General features: G+C 44.7%; 1 protein-coding gene across 1 annotated transcript in view; it reads right to left on the reverse strand.

The window, feature by feature from the left end:
• Positions 1 to 9,102: 9,102 nt before the first annotated feature.
• Positions 9,103 to 19,655, reverse strand: part of Limch1 (LIM and calponin homology domains 1) — a 313,640-nt gene continuing 303,087 nt past the window's right edge. Inside the window, exons 25-26 of the mRNA XM_038340732.1 lie at positions 18,316 to 18,418; positions 9,103 to 12,016 (exon numbers count right to left, since the gene is read on the reverse strand). Coding sequence (XP_038196660.1) covers positions 11,991 to 12,016; positions 18,316 to 18,418 — 129 coding nt within the window. The 3' untranslated portion in view covers positions 9,103 to 11,990. The remainder of the gene's footprint in view (positions 12,017 to 18,315; positions 18,419 to 19,655) is intronic.

Genomic DNA, 19,655 nt, shown 5'->3' on the forward strand with positions numbered 1-19,655 from the left:
GCCAACATTGAAATAAGCGATAAAGGAATTTCTAGGTTTTAGGAATCACAATGTGGACTTAGAGTTGGGTATGGGAATGCCTCACATCATCACATCTTCAGGCCGAGTACAAGCAGATACACAAGCTTCTTCCTCATTTAGAGAAAGGGGACATTTTCCTCAACACTATCAGAAGGTTCGGGAGTCCACTGATTTAACTCAAACCAATAAGAATGGCAAAGGGGTGAGGTTATTTTGATGGATTATTGCAATCAGAACCAGGCCCTAGAACCAAGTGGGGTTGCTAATCCCACTCAATAACATGACCACTGTGGGGTGGGTGATGGGAAGACCACCGGGTGTCCCCGTACCCCCTCCCGGAGGCAGTGGATTCAAGAGTCCCTAGTTTTGTAGGTTTTTACTCCCAGAAATAGGCAATGAATGGCACAATAGTAACTTTAAAGCTTTCAGGACTCTTGGGGCTTTTACTGGGGTCTTGTTCAGACACACGTTGGGCAAATGCGATTTTGAGATGCTCAGCAGAACCTCCGTGTTCCTCATGCGCTCCCGTGACTCAGAACTGAGAACCACACAGTGACCCAAAGCAGAGTCAACAAACCAGAACTGAACATCAAAGGGTGAAGAGCGGGGGCACAGAAGTCAGGAACTGTCATGTTTCTGTTCACATTACTAAACGCTTTAATGAATGATTCACAAAAGCAAAAGGTAGTTTCTTACTTTACTTTTATTTTTACCTAAATAAACTATGGCGTCATTAGTTGTTGTTAGATAAGAACAATGTCATCTTGTTAGTTATGATAAGCACCATATTCCACTGGATGTTTCTCAAGGGCTGGAATCAAGGGGTCTGTGCAATCCATACTCCTTCGGCCCACAGCTGCCTATTCCCTGCCACAGGAGCCCGCCCTCCACCCCCCAGTCCTGCTTTCCTAGTTCCAGAGAGGCGTTTCCAAGCTGGTGACAATCTTATGGCTGGGAATTCAGAATTTAAAATGGCCCTAAGAATTTAAAAACATTGAGTGCACATTACCAAAGAATCAGAGTGTTTTTTCCCCAAATGTGTTTAACATCTAATCATTTCCAAAGTATAGCCTGTGGAGCCCAAATTGAGACGACTCTGAAATAGAATTTCTTGATGAGATAGCTTTAGGAAAACATGGGTTGGACAAATTTATACATACCACTCCATCTTTTAATATGCCTCATATAGTCCCAAGGAAAAGAACATGCTATGTTTGGACACATGTTGGCCTTGAGATCCTCCTGAACAGCATTTCACAGAGCACACCAGCGCACACTGGGAAACGCTCCTCGCCTCCCTGCCAAACCCCGTGCTTTCTGTTAAGTCAATTATCTACGTGCCCTTTGTCAGCCTGTGTTATTAGAGGCCTCTAGGATGCTATTCCACAATGAAATCCATCAAGGAAAGCTTGAAACCCCCGTTAAAGAGTAACAGAAAGGGGAAAGGCCTGAAGGTGATTCTTTCCAGGATAGCAGATCTGATCTAAGGATGTCACTGATCCATCGTTCCTGTTGTCTTTCTAAGGGCAGAGGACACGTTCCATGCACCTTTAACTGGATTCCTTTATCCACCTAATGGTGTATCCTGCCATCTAAATACACGGAGGCCACAGTGACCTCAGACAGCAGTGATGCTGCCGCTCCAGGTTCCTGAGGAGGAAGCATTTCCTGTGACCCGCTCTTAAGGCCCGGGTGGAAGCTGCCCATGTAAGATGCAAATGAGATGAGGATCTCGTGCCAGTTCCAAGTTCTGTTAAGATGCAGTTCTGTTCTGCCCTGTGGGACGGAACTCCGTGTACACTAAGGGGCTGCAGCTGGAGAGCTCACAGGCCCGAGCCTCTGAGCGCAGCCACACGGCCCAAGGATGGCAAGGCTCTGTCAGGGCTCGGGGTTCAGATAAATACGGTCCCATTCAAGCCTCTGCTACATTTCCCTGTAGGATTTGACTGTCTAACCAGCTCCAGCAGACACTCCTATCTGCACGGATATAGAAGACAGAGTCGTCTTTATTTTTATAATATCTCTATGTTGGCATATGTGAGAGCAATAGAGAGACACAATGGGTAAAACACAAAGTGCACAGCTAGGAGTAAGTCAGCCACAACCCTCCCAAGCAGCAAACACCAAAGCATATAGCTATAGTAAGCCAGCCACAAGTCCACCAACAGTAACCACTGCTGGAAGTATTATGGTTGATCTGTCTCTGTTTTCTTCCTTTTTAAGTGGCTCAGTGGTTAAGAACACTGCCTGCTCTTCCAAAGGTACTGAATTCAATTCCCAGGAGCTACATGGTGGCTCACAACCATCTGTAATGAGATCTGGTGCCCTTTTGAGAAGGAGACCCGGTCAGTTGTTGATGTGGGAGGGCCTTCTGTTTTAATAAAGAAACTGCCTTGGCCAGCCCTTAGGTGGGTGGAGTAGACAGAACAGGAAGAAGGAAGTGAGGTAGATGGCTCAGACAATTGCCCTGCCTCTACAGCCAGATGCGATGAAGCCAGCCACCAGGTCCGACATGCTGAATCTTTCCCGGTAAGACACCATTCGTGGTGTTACAAAGATTATTAGATATGGGTTAGTCAAGATGTGAGTAAGAGGCTGAAACTAATATGGGCCAGGCAGTGTTTAAAAGAATACAGTTTCCGTGTAATTATTTCAGATAAAGCTAGCCGGTGGCTGGGAGCTGGGCGGCGAGAAGCTGGCCCACAGCTCCACACTACAAGTTGTCCTCATCAATTTAGACCATGAAACCCAATATGGACAGGTTCAACAGAACTGCCCATGCGTGCTTCAGCATTGCCAGGGCATCAATGCCATTCACTCACGTATTTATGTGGCAGTGTTCTGAGCATGTTGCTGAACTCTTGGTATTCCCAAATGCTGCATATTAGGATTTGTTTGGGGGTCACTCTCCCCGAGAGGATCTAGTCTGGTGATTCTGTCCAGCAACACGGAGAGAAATTGAGTTTTTTTTTCTTTTGTTGCTCTGCTTTGTTGTGTTTTTGTTTTTACATACTGGAAAAAAAAAGCAAGTAGAGGAGTTGGAAGGATGGCTCAGTGGTTATGAGTGGTACAAAAGGGGTTCTTTCAGAGGATCTGGGATTTGATTTCCATCACCCACCACCATGTTGTATCAGATATACATCTCTATCGGACATACATACCCATACACATAAAATGTAAAACTATGTAAATAATGGGCAACTAATTCTATTATTATACCATTTTAACATACTCATACACATATAGTAATAGACAGAAATCCTAATATAAGTGGCCAACATTTTCCTATAAGCTAGAATGTACCCTATTTTAAATGCATTATCCTCTTAAGAACACTATATGGTATGCTATATATTATCTAATTTATTTCGGGACAGGGTTTTATGTAGCCCATGTTGGCCTCAACATCACTCTGTGTTAGCTGGTCTCCGAAGGAACTCATAATAAAGTAAATGTGAAAAATTAAGAAGGCAATGAAGTTGGCGGTCCCTCACAGGGTCCTCAGTAGCATCCCCCTTCTCCTATCCCAAGTTCTGAGTTCTTCCCTTGCTTCAGCCTGCATTGTATGGAGACTACATGCTTTGTTCTGTTGTCTCTGGGTGTTCCATCGATGATGCTATGTGCATATATATATATATATAGTATATATACATATTAATAGGTGTCTTATTGTAGTCCTTTATATTTTTCCTGATACATCTGAATATGTGATCTGATCTTCACTTGCTTTTCCTAATTTTCCCCTCATAATTATATGCAAATAGTGTGCTATGAGAACATTACTGGCCATGTGTCTTGGACCATGTGTGGCTGCTTCTTAAGCTTCTCTTGAGTGTAGGCTTAGGCATGGCTCCAGAAGAGAACTCTTCATGTCAATCAATGCCATCAGATTACCTGCCCCAAATGGACAGGGTCTCAATATGTAGCCCTGGCCGTCCTAGGACCCTGTGACCTCAGTTCATGGAGAATCACCTGCCTCTGCCTCCTGGGTGCTGGCATTGAAGGTGTGCACCACCATGACTGGCTGCCAATACGCATTCTTATCAGCAGAGAGCTTCTGTCCTTTTGTTCCTCATTCACCAAAGGCTGAACTTTGGCTCCAACAAAGCCCGAGTTCTCCACAGTCTGATGGCACTGTGGTAGGCGATGTGGCTCAGTAGTGGTGTGATTGCCCACCATGCTCAGAGCCAGGGGTTCAATGCCCAGCACCGTTAAAAAATAAAAAAGGAATAAAATGGAACACCTATTGGTTGTAATTTGCATTTCCTTTCTAGCAACCAAGTAAGTGTGTCTGTTCTGTGATTCCTATTTTCTTTGTTTTTGTTTTCAAGACAGGGTTTCTCTGTGTAGCCCTGGCTGTCCTGGAACTAGCTCTTGTAGACCAGGCTGGCCTCAGACTCACAGAGATCCGTCTGCCTCTGCCTCCTGAGTGCTGGGATTAAAGGCATGCACCACCACCGTCAGACCATGATTCATATTTTCCACGAAACACCCAGCCTTCAGTCTTTTTCAATTAATGGTTTATGCTTTTAATGGATATTTTAAACTTTGTTATGTTAGAATTCTTGATATATGTTTTATTCTAAATCTTTGCTAACTCTATGTGCAACAAATATCTTGTTTGCCACCTTTGTTTTTTGCTTTCATTGTGCAATAAGTAAGTTCTTAATAGAGTGAAATGATTCCCTATTTGGGGAGATTTTGTCTTAACTGTTTAAAAAATATTTATTTCTATGTGTGTGTGTTTTACCTGCATGCATATCTGCTTGCCCCTTGCATGGCTGGTGCCCCCAGAAGCCAGAAGAGAGTGTTGGATCCTCTGGAACTGGAGTCACAGACGGCTGACCACCACTGTGTGTATGGTGGGAACCAAATTCAGGTCTCTGCAAGAGCAGCCAGTGCTCTTAATGCGAGCCGTCTCCCCAGCCCCTAAAATGTTACTTGAATTTGTGCTTGTTTTGGTCACTAAAAATGCCGAGGATTGTTTTTATGTCTATTGCCCATTTGTATTTGTGGGACTTTCAAAAATTTAACGTATGTCTCCATATTACTGATAGCGATCTTCTGTCATATTTACTGGAAATATATTCCTCTAGTTTATCATTAGTTTTGAGAGTTTACTTAAGTTTCTTCAAAGTTTGTGTTTAAACATACTTAAACCCTTTATTCTTATTTTGATTTTTAAAAAGCATTGGAGGATTGACCCATGTGGAGTTGGTATTATTGTAGAAGAGATGACATTAATCAACTACTCCTTGTGTCACACTGATTTATGAATATTATAGAACTCCAAAATGCTGTTTATCTGGGTGTCTCTGACCTTTATTCTTTGCCACATTAAATACAGTTAGTTTGGCAATGCCTCCCCATAAACATTCTGTCTATTGTTATCTTCTTAGCTACTTTACTCTTCAGTAAGACCATCTCTCTCCTACCCCCATTTTTTTTTGAGACAGGGTTTCCCTGTAGTTTCTAGAGCCTGTCCTGGAACTAGCTCTTGTAGACCAGGCTGGCCTCGAACTCAGAGATCCGCCTGCCTCTGACTCCCGAGTGCTGGGATTAAAGGCGTGCGTCACCACAGCCCGGCCCCCTACCCCCATTTTGTTGAACTTTTATGGACCATACCAGGAGAGGCATTCATTCTGTTACCAAGCATTCCATTTGGTTCCTAGCGTGCTGTAACACAGACAAGATTAAGCTTCCGGATTCTTGGTATTGAAAAGCAGGATCAGTTATGATTACTTTTGTTCAGGGTCAGGAGGAACAGCCAACTGCTCCCAGACTGGAGCATGGGTGGTAACTGATTCAATATCTGTACGGAGCACAAGTGCAGTGTTCTGCAGGACGGGCTCTCTCTTCCCATTTCAGCCAGAGTCTTGCCAAGGTGCCCAGACTGAGCTTCAAGCCCTGCCCTCTAGTGATACTTCCCCCTCAGCCAATTAAAGAGGGGACTACAGCCATGGGCTCCAGATAGCTGCGTGTCCATAGGAGCCTCTGAGGGCTTGTTCTGACAACTGTCTCTCCGTCAACATGTTCTGAACTCACAAAGCATGTTGAAATAATCATCTCTCCGGGAGATGCTAAGAAACACCAGCTTTACCCACAGTGTCATTACCCCACGACCAGCGATCTTCCACCCAAGAGCACTGAGAACAAGTAAGGTTGGGACTTTTGGAATCCTTGTCCTGCTAGCCTTGGCTGCAGTTGAACTGAGAAAGCAGAGGGCCAGCTAGGGAACAAAGGTGGGGCTGGACATCTTGGGTGATTTCAAACTCATGGAGAGGGGAGGGAAGTTCAGAGGTGGTGTGTGTTGGGAAAGGCTGTATTGGAATTCTGGTTGGAGCTGACCCTATCATGTCCCAGCCTTTGTGTGGCAAACATCCATGGAGCTGAATGAAGCCTGCCGTAAGCAGAGCTGTTCCCCCCAAACCCGGAGTAAGAATATCTAGCTTTAAGGGGTTTGCTAGTTGGCTTTTGCCAACTTTAGACACACCTAGACACATCTGAGAAGGGATATTTAACTGAGAAGATGCCTCCATGAGATTGGCCTGTATGTAAGTCTGTAGGCATTTCTCAATTAGTGGTTCATGTGGAAGGACCCAACCGGCTGTACGTGGTGGCAACCCTGGACAGGAGGTCCTGGATAAGCCAGGAACATTCCTCCACAGCCTCTGCTTCAGTTCCTGCCTTGCCTTCCTTCAGTGATTTTCTTCCTTGATAAAGTTTCTCCCGATTTCCTTCAACGCTGGACTGGGATGTGGAATTGTAAACTGAAACAAATCCCCTCCTTCCCAAGTTGTTTTAGATAGGGTTTTATCACAGCCATAGAAATCCCAAGACAAAGGAACACCTGGAATGCCGAGTCCATTGGGATACGCGTTAGTGTAAATTCACTGTCAGACAAGTGTGCCCCGGGTGAGCACACCTTCAACCCTAGCACTCTGGAGGCCGAGGCAGAGGGATCCTAAGTTTGAGGACAGCCTGGTCTACATGGAAAGACTGACTCAAAAAGGCATGCATGGGTGCATGCACGAGAACCACGCCCTCCCTTCCCTGTGTTCTTGCACCTGGGTGCAGACAAAGTCCCACCAGTCCCTAGCAAGGCTCGGGGGCCCTCCTCCTGGCTCTCAAGTGGCACCCCAGATCCTGAGAATCTGGAACAGCTAAACAGGAATTTATCCTGATCAACCTTGATTGGGGAAGTTGGTGAAATACACAATTCTGTAAAATATTGGAGTTTCCTGAGACACATTTTCTTCACTTTTTTTCACGTTTAATTTTTTTAAATGATCTTTTATATTTTACATATCAATCCCAGCTCCCCCTCCCTCCTCTCCTCCTGCTCCTACCTTCTCCCCATTCCACCTCAATCCACTCACCCAGTTTCTAACCTATAAAACATGGGGAGACATACAGCTATCTTGGAACATGGCAGAAATGCTATCTTAGAAATAGAATGCTGCTTGAAACAGTACAGCTGCTGAAATAATGCTAAACAAATTTAGGAAAGAAAAAAAATCTTGTTTGTTTCTCAAGTCCCTTGAAGCCAGTTACAATCAAATATGAAACTATCTGCAGGAAAGGTGGTTAATCTGGACCTCAGACACAGAGCTCAGACAGCAGCAAGCCCTGGAATGACACACCAGGAGGCTATCCAAAAGTCTCAGCATTGTGGCCTGGCAAAGCAGGAGCCTGTTAGCTTTCTCTGCACGACCCAAACACCCTGAAATGTAGGTAATTGGTATAATATTGTCGATAAATTATTCATACCACAGCAAGTTAGTAGCAGCCATTAGAGCAAAAAGAAGACATTTCTAGATTGCTATCTGATTTCTTGAAAGTCCTGTGTATGTACACAGACCTTATGTAATGTATTAAATTATATATACATATATGGAATCATTTTTAGTTCCATAATTTTAGGTTGAAAAACTTTTTCTTTAAACATGTACTTATTTTGTGTGTGTAAGCCATGTGTGCACATGTGCGTGCATGCATGCATCTGTGTAGGTGCATGTGTAAGGGTGTGGGTGCTTGCAGAGGCCAGAAGATGGCACTGGATCAGCCAGAACTGAGCACTGAGTTAAGAGTGTTCTGAGTTGTCTGACATGGGTGCTGGGAACCGAACTTGGGTTCTCTGCTACAGCAGTGCCCGCTCTTAATTGCAGAGCCACCTTTCCAGCCCTGACAGTTGTATTGTTACTCTGGTAACTAAGGACATCCTTCTTCTAAGGGAAAAGCACTTACTTTCTCATGGGAATGGCAGCAACAACTAACTGCCCGCCAAACATTACAAAAAGCAGAACCACGAGGGGCTGGAGAGATGGCTCAGAGGTTAAGAGCCCTGGCTGATCTTCTGGACGTCCTGAGTTCAATTCCCAGCAACCACATGGTGGCTCACAACCATCTGTAATGAGATCTGGTGCCCTCTTCTGGCCTGCAGGCATACAAGGAGGCTGAACACTGTGTACACAATAAATAAATAAATCTTTAAAAAAAAGCAGAACCACATGCAAGCAGTCGTAGCAGGTAAATACTGCTCCCAAAGCATTTGAAAGTTTCAAGGAATTTGCTTGCCGTTCCCACTCCCTGCAAACATGGGACGCCTGCAAACATGGGACGGAGTGCAAGGCAAAGTACACAAGAGCTTTAGGAAGAGGGGACAGTGCCAGCATCTTCTCTGGTCCAGTCTCCAGGTCCTGAGTGAGGCCAAGTGTGTGTCCAGTGAGTGGAGAACACGGAGGCAGTGGGGGACAAGAGGCAGCGTACACCGACTTCAGTGGGTTAGTGCTGTTCCACTGATCATTGCCTGTCTGCTTCTGGAAGCTTCCACAGGCACCTGCATGATCTATCCTGGTTATTGTGTCTAATTTCAAGGAGTAAAAATCTTCCCTTGTGAGGCAGGCAATTCCACAGCAACCCCTTCCACCAGCTGGTAGCTCTGGTTTTTCATAAACAGATGACCTTGGATGCACAGCCCTGCCATCATCTGACTACACAGCCCTGAGCCAAGAGCCAAGACTCTCTGCGCCCCAAGAAGAATTACCCCACCCCTCCAGAAACAATAAAAGCAATACCAAGTGGATTTGAGTATTTTATTTATAAATGTACATTCACTATAAAAGCTGTTGCATTTTAGACAACTTTTCATTTTCAATTTTTTAAACTATTTCTCAGAGGCATTTTAGAATAAATATTGTAAATGAAAGTTAGTGTAATTGATATAGGACGTCGCCCACCCAGAAAGGAACATATTTTGGATGGACTCACATCAAAGGTGGACCGTTTCAGCTCGTTGAATCTTACGCCGCCTACAGGTAACTAGAATCTGTATCACGTTAATGACACTACACAGAAAGAAGGACAAAGGTCATGAGAGTTTGCTAGTGAGAAACAGAGTCACCATTTTTGTCCTTGGGAGGGAAGCATGTGGAGTCTGAGGGGGAAGAACAGCCACAGTCCTCCAGGAACAATAAATCACTCACTTGCCTTGCCTGGTTTTTAAACGAACACATTGACATCATAGCTCCACACAACAGAGCACATATTTTCCCCTGGGATCTCAAAGATTATTTGAAGAGGAATAGATCATAGTCTTTTATGCTGCATTGGAAAACAGCGAGATCTAGTCTGTCGAAGCTGCCGTGTGACTGGCACTAAATGAAATAGAAATCAAATAGAAATAGAAACAGTTGGCAATTAGAATTTAGGAAATGTTGGAGATTATTCCAGGCTGGTGACTAGTGTTCATTATGGCAAAGCACGTGCCACGCTTGGGATGGGGCTTTATTCCTCTTGACTCCAGTCGAGCTGCAATGCACGTACAACGCATCCCGCTAAGAACTATGTATAAATGGCTTTGTGAAACCAGAAGAATGTGCAATACTCATGTGCTCCTGACATAATGGATGGCCTCGCACATGTAAAAAGTATTCTATAAAAGTCGCTTATGAATGACCATACTGTACATGTTTTGTGCATCGTTTCTCGTAAAGTACTCTGTTAATATCATGCAAAGTGTAAACATCCACATTATTAAAATAGTTAATAAAACATGCAGGTGCTTCATCAAAATATTGGACTTGATCTGTACATTTTCAAAACTTTTCTTTTTCTTTTTAATTTTTTTCCTTTTTTATTTGTCTTTTAAAATCTTTCATTTATTTATTTATTATTTTCTTCTTGTAAAGCAGCGAACACCTCTGAGAGAAGTCGTGAGACCTGGGAAGTGACGTCATTTCCCTCCGGTGTTCCGAATCTGCCACTCACCACTATGTGCAACAGCTTTGCATTTTCTAAGGCACAATTTTTAATGAAATGATGTGTGAATTTCAGTCCAATAACAACTCGTCCAAATGGCAAAGTGGTCAATATGCCTCCAGTGGCCAGGAGATGCCTGCACCTATAGGGAACCCACATGCAAAGAACCGTCTAGCACAGAAATAAATAATTGCTAGCCATACTCCATAAGACACAGGAAAAAAATTATTGCTTACATAACAGAAAAACATCTACTTGCGCTCTCGCTATGCTACATTAGCCTACTAGGAGTGTATCCACGGTCCACATTCGCCTAACATCGTCTAGGAGTGTATCCATGGTCTACATTCCCCTAACGTCATTGTCTTTACTCAGTTGCCATCCTTTTAAGGCAGAATAAATAGTTCCCCATTGCCTAGTCCTTAGCCTGGAGAGCCAAGTCGTGCTGGTTCAGCCGCTTCATTCCTGCTGCGTCCAGCTGGAACTCCTCACAGGGGGCAGAGAACAAACCAGATCTCCGCAGGCGTTGCTTTCAAAACTCTATGGGTCAGGTGCAGAATTCTTGAGAGTCAAGAAGGCCGTGTGGGGGAAGGAAGGTGCACACAGGGCTGCCCCGTACAGACCAGATGTGGGCTTGTCTCATCATACCATCCGGGGTCTGTGAGGATGGACTTAATGCTTCTCTCTGGGTACCTGGGCTTCCATCCCCAAGGGAAACTTGTAGGCAAAAGGTGAGATGTACTCACCCCTAAAGACAGACTGCCCTTGGCGCCTAACACCCACATCCTCACATCGAGCCGCTCAATAACCCCTTACCCAGTGCTTGGAGAAAGCAGGTGGCCCAAGCCTCAAGGCTACCGCTGACACGCCCTCCAGACAGATGACACTTCCTCATGGATTGGATAGTAGGTCTGAAGATAAGGGCTGGCCAGTTTCCTCCCTACCCTTGCACAACGTCACAGAGTGGAAGCCTAGTGAGATTGCAAAGGCTCTCTTCAATTGGGGGATCAGCCTATATTAATATTAATATATTAATTAATATATTAATGACATGACGTCCGGAGTACACAAAATCTAATACTAACAGCGTGATAATTTATTGGTAGGACTTCTGCCTCCCCCTCTCCCCCCGCAAAGGTAAGTAACACAAATGTTTTCAGGAGTACAGTATATATTATCAGACTAGTATTTTTGCATTAAAAAAACAAGTTGTAGTTCCGAGTCAGAGCTTTCTGGGGTGTCTAGATTTTCTGAAATGCATTCAGTTTATGCTCCTGTCTTAAGTTGGCATGTCTTGCACTTCCTGCAGCTCAATTCTGTAAACATAACGTGTTTGATTTCTAGAAATACTAAAACACAACAGGTTTATTGCACCCTTTTGCTATTTCCCCAAAGAAGAGAATAACACCTTCTCAACCATAAGCCTTTCTGCTCGTGCTGAAACCATTTGTCTTTTTCCCCCGTGAACTTCAGAATCATCATGATGCAATATTCTTTTGTATATACTGTGCAAATGCAAAAAAAATCAGCCCCCAACCAGAAAAAGCACACTGTGCTACCATACAAAAGAGCAGCTACCGCCTTGTAGAAGAGTCTTCCAGAAATTAGATGAATGCTGAGAAGCCCCTGAACTTGGGGTTTAATTAAGCAGTTGCCAAGGGACACCCTTAATAAAGAAATGCTCGGTGATCCAGAAGCGCCCAACCCTGTCACAGTGTTGTAGGTTGACCGGCACCTATGGTGAGAAAACCAGAACCTTGGGTTAGTCAATGAGTCTCATTCCGCATGCTTCAAAACCCTCGGGTTAGCAGTTACCCTTGCCAATGGGAAGGGGAGTCACAGCCCACCTTAGTTCTATGCTTTCCTTCCAAAGGAAAGGGGGTCATAACCCACGTTGGTGCTACACTCTCCTTCCACAGGAAGGGAGTCGTGGCCCACCTTGGTCCTATGCCATCTTCCCACAGGAAAGGGAGTCGTGGCCCACCTTGGTCCTATGCCATCTTCCCACAGGAAGGGGAGTCATGGTCCACCTTATTGCTTTCAGCATCACCTCTAGGCATGGCATGTGGCATCACATGGGACTTTGTTAGAATATAGGATTGGGAGCGCCTCAGACCCACACAGCCAGGTGTGCAGGTGCTGCTATGCTTCACGCCTGGCATAAGGACTCCAGATTTCCCCGAAACCAAATGACCTTCCCTACCCCCATCAAGCTTTCTAATTGGTCCACAAGCAAGAAGTTGTTTTTTTTTTTTTTTTCTCTTGAGGCCTTAGGTCAAAGAATCAGCCCACTGAAATTGGAGGAATCTAATTGATCTAAAAAACCAGATTGCTAGATTGGACAAGTAGAATACAGAACACCCAATAAATCTGACTTCCAGATAAATACACATTTTAAACATGTAAGTATATCCCATGTGATATCTGGGACACACTTGTGCTAATGGAACACATATATACTGAGAAAACTGCAAATGTGAAAAGCTATTTGTTTAGCTGGGTGTGCCAGTGCACGCCTGGCATCTCAGCACATGGGAGGTGGAAACAGGAGAAGCGGAGTCCATGTCCGGTCTTGGTTATACAGTGATGCTGAGGTCAATCTATGCTCGGGTGTGAGTCTGACTATCTCAACCCAAGCCAATCCCATAGCCGCCACCCACCATACAGAATGGGGTGCAGGAGATAGCACTCCTGCTAACACAGGATTCTGAGAACACAGGGCCGTAAGCTTTTGACAATGGCACACACTTGTAATTTCAGGACTGGGGAGGCCAGGACCGCCAGATTCCTGGGGCTTGCTGGCCAGGCAGCCTAGTCAACCTGAGTTTCAGGTTCAGACAGACAGACAGACACAGAGTGGACAACATCTAAAGAATGACAACCAAGGTCACCACCCCTAGCTTCCCAAATGCATTTGAATTTGTAAACACACATACCAAAAAATGAAACAAACAAATACCTTCCTCCCGCCAATCCCAAAACAACAACAAAAATTCATGGCTTTATGTGAAATTCAAACTTCCAACACTTCATTGAGTATCTTGTATTTGTTCTGGTCACGCAACCTAGGAAGGGTTAAATGTCGAGTTCTTGTTGAAGCTTTCACAAGGTTTCTTCTTCATTTTAGGCACAACAGTCATGATGAGGCGAACACATCGGAAAAGACCCGGGGGAGTGAGTACTATAAGTGCATTTACCTCACCAGAGCGAATGCTGGAACAGAAGGCCATGCACAGTGGCCGTCCAGTGCACACGCACAAATGGCACCAGTTAAACATGCAAGGGCTTCAATCATGATGGGTAATTTGCTTTGCACTTCCATTCCCATTTACATATGGACTTAAAAACTCCTTATGTGGCTTTTAGGAACTGCATTTGAATATGCTTTATGCCATTTTCCCTCCAACAGAAAAAAAAGTTCATTTACATGTGACTAGTTACTCGGAGAGAACAGGATTAAATAGTCAGGTTTTATCATTCCACAGGATGAAGTGGTTTCTGCCTCTCTGGAATGCCTCTGGCGCAAACCACACTTTCCATCAAGCCATCTCCCTTCTTCTCAATTCAGAGAAGTATTTTAAAAAAGAAGAAAACCACAGCCAGCCACCTTCCTCCACTGCCACTTACATCTGGGGACACCGTCAACCTGTCAAGTTTATTTATAGTTCTCCAGTTAAATAATTCCTACTCTACCAACCACATCATTCCTGAGTACGTTTATTTATGACAGAGAGAGAGAGAGAGAGAGAGAGAGAGAGAGAGAGAGAGAGAGAGACAGAGAGAGAGAGAGACAGAGAGAGATTCTTATATACTCTGGTCATTCTCCTTTTTATGTGTTCACTTAATTAAAACTAGCCTAAAATGATACAAACATTTGTCTGAAAAAACAATCATGACAAAGAGTTCAGAAAGTTTTGGGGAAAAAAAGGAAAGAAACTAGAATGTGTGTGACTATTACTAGCCAACCTTAAAACATATTATGAAGCTACAACAATTAAAACTACTTGGTAATGGAAAATAAGCACATTATAAGTATAATCACACATGCAGAAGCAGATTCAAAAACACAGAACTCATGAGAAAGCCAGCACTTCCTATTAGTCAGAGGAAAATGATCATTGAGTAACAGTCACACAATTGGCAAAATAACCTCACTTCTGTCCAAATTTTTATCTCTAAATACATTCCTGAGAATCACACATGTACAAACTGAACGAGACTTTAGGATATCTGTCAGCTAATTTTATTTACAATTTTGGAACCGAAAGTGTTGCTTTCCCTGAGTAGGATATAAGGCCCAGCCTTATTTATTATGTGTACAGTATTCTCGGTATTCTGTATGCATGTATGCCTGCACACCAGAAGAGGGCGCCAGATCTCGTTACAGATGGTTGTGAGCCACCATGTGGTTGCTGGGAATTGAACTCAGGACCTTTGGAAGAGCAGGCAGTGCTCTTAACAGCTGAGCCATCTCTCCAGCCCTAAAGGCCCAGAATTTTAAAAGGCAAAGAATTTCTATATTTATTTAAAATGAAAGTATTTTGCATGGACATAAATTGCAAAGTCAAAAACAAAACAGTAACTGCAGCGAGCAGCCCACAGGGCAGCAGGAAAAGGTCTAGCTTACAAAGCACTCAACAGATCAGGTCCCAACAAGAGAGACAAAGGACAGAGAACCGTATTGCAGGAAAAGAAACACGAATGGGGAAGAAACACAGGGAAAGAGGTTTAAACTCAAGGGTTAAAAATCCACATCCTGGGGCCAGGGAGAAGCCTCAGCCAGTTTGTATCTAAGTAAGACACCCGAGTGTGGTTCCCCAGTACCCCCACAGAAGCCAGACATGGCATTGCAAGTCTGAATCCAACACTGGGGAGTGGGTAGAAACAGGAGGATCTGGGGAGTTTGCTGAGCAGCCAGGCTAGCTGAAGCAGTGAACTTGCGGTTCAGTGAGAGATACTGTCTCAAAAAACACGATGAGGACTGACCGTGGAAGACATGCGCTGCTGACCTCCACCGGAGCGTACCCGCCCTCCACACATCTCAGCAATACAAGTTCCTCACTGTCTGGCAGAGTGGCCTTTCCAGTTTCCTATTTTCCTTCTTCTTTTTCAGTGCCGGGGTACAATTTTAACAGAAGATCACCTGCAGAGCTGCTTTCAGCAGAGAAGGAGGAGAAGGCTCCCCATGCACTCTGCATGGAGGGCTCACTTACTTTTAGACAATAATCAGGCAAGATGTCTGAAACCGTAAAAGGCTATTGCCTTTTAATCCACTGCTGCTCCTGCTCAGTCTCTACCCACTGGAGATGACGTCACATCTCCATCTGGATATGCACAAGGCTGCTCACAGGAATATTTGGCAAATGCTCTTCAAAAACTGGAAGCAACTGGAGTAGCTACCCAGAAGAGAGAACATGGCAACGCTGACAGTGCATTAAGTTGCACACAGCTATAATAAAATACAATAAAAACGCTGTACAGTCACTCTGGGGAGTGAAGCCCAGCTCATACGCAGCTAGATGCAGCCGCTGTGCAAGCGCATGCTCAATGTGCAAACATCCACTCCACCCCTGCCCCGAAGAAAGCACAGGAAAGGGGTAGCATCAGAGAGACTTTGATTCCAATTTAGTATGCTTCTGGACAATTTGAACTTTCTAACCTTACAGAATTCTAGTATTATTTATTATTGGAATTATAGCATTTACTTGCTTATTCCTTTGGATGTCTACAGAGGCACAAATGCAGACACCGGAGCAGAGAAACAACTGGGTAGCTCTGCTTTTCTCTCAGCACTTAACCTTCTAAAAACACAATATTCTATTTTGAGAAAAGACAATCTCTCTCTCTCTCTCTCTCTCTCTCTCTCTCTCTCTCTCTCTCTCTCTCTCTCTCTCTCTCACTCTCTCTCTCTCCCCCCACTGTGTGTGTGTGTGTGTGTGTGTTTGATGAACATACAGAATCTACACATATGAAACTGGCATAAAGAAACCCAGCATTTGGTACAATGAATATGAGCTAATAAAAGGGAAAGAACCTATCATAAATAGAATATTATCTCATGTGTAGTCTACCTTCAAATAGCTTTCTTAGCACAGAAATTGCTTCAGGACTTCTCTGGCTCTTATCTTTAGTCAGAATTAAAAGCAGTTAAGCCCTTTGTATTTGCATGTGTAACCCAAGTTCCTAGCCTAATTTCATAGGACATGACAACAAACCATCCCAACCAGAGAAGTCTGGATGAAAATGGTCACTGCCACCCAGAGGCAGGTCCAGGCTTGCTGGCATCTTTCGAGCATGCTCAGTTACATTCAGATCCACAGTGCTGCCTCAACTGTCCCTCATCCCAGCAGTGCCCCCTTCTGGGCCTGAAGCTGAGAGGAAAGCGGAAAGTGTGATTGATGGAGGAGGACTGGGGAGATGGCTTTGAAACCTGGGGGAAAGGGTGCCTCTTCCTAAAACACAAAAACAAAACACACAACAGCCTAGTTTTTAAAAGTACAATTGTACTCTCGCCTTTAATCCTAGCACTTGGGAGGCAGAGACAGGTGGATCTCTGTGAGTTCGAGGCCAGCCTGGTCTACAGAGTGAGTTCCAGGACAGGCTCCAAAGCTACAGAGAAACCCTGTCTGGGGCAGGTGCGGGGGTGGGGGGAAAGATTGGTGGTGGAGGGAAAGCAGAGAGGAGAAAAGAAAGTACAATTGTTACATTCCACGTGTATGTATGCATCTGTATATATAGGCATGCGTATTCATGATATATATTGAATACTGCTTACAAACTTCATATTGAATATAAATATGTCATGTCAATTAATGTCATGTGTAATCCATGACGTCAACATTCCCGTCATTCAACAATAGCTCCAGCTGGAGCTGTGTGATTTCAAGGTTTCTCACAGACCCAGACAACCTACACTGGATCTTGTTTCACTTCACTTGTGTTTTTTATTTTATCTTATTTTTTATTTTTTATTTTTTCAAGACAGGGTTTCTCTGTGCGGCACTGGCTGTCCTGGAACTCGCTTGATAGACCAGGCTGGCATAGAACTCACTGAGATCCACCCGCTTCTGCCTCCAGAGTGCTGGGATTAAAGGGTTGTGCCATCACCGCCTAGCACCTCATTTTATTAACAAGCACATACTCCTCTGTATTCCCTAAAGCACTCAATCTGTATCTATAAATAAAAACATTTTAATCTTGCTTTTAATTCTTATCCTCCAATCTAGAAGCCAGTGATATAATTCTTCACTTACTTTGACAAAAAAAAAATATTTTTGAATTTCGGATGCCATTTCTTCAGTGTAACTGGTGAATTTACATGAAAGGATCTCCTGTTGTTCTGGTCTCCTTTTAAGGAGGACTGGGCCAGTAAGCCGCCAGCCAGTTTCCAACTGTCTGAACAGTTTGACAGCATCGCCCCCTGGTGGCTCCAAGTAAAACACGCACTTTCTTGATTCAGAAACCCAGAAAGTCCCCACGGCCAGCAAGTTTCTGAAATCTTATTGTAAGCAAAGGTATGGGAGTGGGCAGGGTCAGAGAAGCAGGAGTCATCATCTTGACTTTCAGTGAACCTCTAAGTTTTCTTAAGAACAAAACCGTGTTCTGTAATGAAACTCCTGAAGGGCTCTGCCACTGCAGATTGGGCACTCACCTACCCACCCCTGACAGCCACTCTGCATATTTCATCACCTCCAGCAGCTGCTGGCCTCTGCAGACAGGCTGGACCAAGAGACGGTGCAGCAGACCCTAACCCATCTTCTGTCTCAATAGGGTCCCTGCAGTGAGCTCAGGCGGGTCTCTCAAACCTGACCCACAGTGTTACCTGCCAGTGTACTGGCACACTCCTGGGTAAGGCTCTTTTGCTCCCTGGAGCAGGATCGTCCTGCGAGGAGCATCTGCTTCCTGGCCTCTCAATTCCTTTGACCTCCATCCTAACAATCCTCTTCCCAGGGGTAGGAATGCCAACTGGAGGCAGAAAAGAACTAAATCCCACACGAGAAGGGTGACTGGGGGAGACAGTCTCTCCATACTCACTTCTGGATCGCATGTAGCAGTCAGTACAGTTTAGGAGACCATTGCGAATCCTCACATCCGTCCCACTCACTGTGTCTCCGAGCTGTCCTTTACAAATGCCACACTGCAGGAGAGAAGGGACAGAAGTTATAAGACGAAGAGGGGATTGTGTCTGGAATGTGCTGCTGACATCTGAGGCAGTTTGAATGAGAATGGCCCAGTAGGCTCATTTGTTTGCAGAGTTAGCCCCTAGGTGGTAAGCTGTTTGGGAAGGATTAGGGGCGTGGCCTTGTTGGAGGTGGGTGTATCACTGGGGGCTGGGCTTTGAGGCTTCCAAAGCCCATGCCAGGTATAGTGTCTCACTCCACCTCCAGCCTGTGGTTCAAGAGGTAAAGCTCTCAGCTGCTACCCAGCTCCACGCCTGTCTGCTTCCTGCCGTGATGGTCATGGACTCTCCTATCCTCTAGAGCCGTGAGCCCCAAATGAAAGGCTTTCTTTTCTAAAGGTTGCCTTGGCCATGGCATCTCACGGCAATAGAACAATGGCTAAGACACTGTTTAAGTGAGGCATGTAGGGATATTTCCACGGTCTCCATGTTCGCTGAGCATCTACCAGGTTAGCTATGGCACCATAAGCCAGTGTAGGGCAAAAGTAAAATATATTTTTACCATTTTATCACAACTCCCGTATTTTACAGAGGAGGCCACAGGTTGAGATACTAACTGGTTTGCTCTGGGACTGTGAGGCTGGCACACAGCACTGTAGTGGTGCAAGAGCCTGCTCAACTGTTATAACGCACAATTTCTCAGTCGAGATAGAAGGACCATTTCCGACATATTACACCCTGCTCATTTTAAACAAACATGTAACCAAAGGCATCAGTTGAAACTTGACTACTACTAACTTAGGTGCTCTAGCACATTCTACCAAAAAATTAGTGAGGAACACATCCACTGTGTATTTCCACATTAGAGGGGTGGACCCAGGATGACAAATTCCCTGGGTATGGGACCCTATTAGCCGGGTAACAAATTCCCTGGGTATGGAACTCCCATTAGCCGAGAGGTGTGAGAGCAGAAGTGGATTGTAGGAGGTATTTGCAAACAGAGAAGGTGTCAGCCCCTTGCACAGGGCTCAGCCACAGCCTTGACTCACGCTCTGAGGCTAGCTGGGTCACAGACAGCGTCAGCAAATGATGGAAACTGCATGTCGCTGTGTCTTGTTACTTGTGAACCTCACTGACTATTTCTTATACCAGGGACAAAGGGAGTCGTTTTAATCCCATACAAGCTGATGGTACAGCCAAGGACGCTACCAATGAGAAAGAGGATGAAATCCAGATAGAGAAAGAAAATATATTA

This window comes from Arvicola amphibius, chromosome 1, assembly GCF_903992535.2.
Source record: "Arvicola amphibius chromosome 1, mArvAmp1.2, whole genome shotgun sequence".
Classification (NCBI taxonomy): Eukaryota; Metazoa; Chordata; class Mammalia; order Rodentia; family Cricetidae; genus Arvicola; species Arvicola amphibius.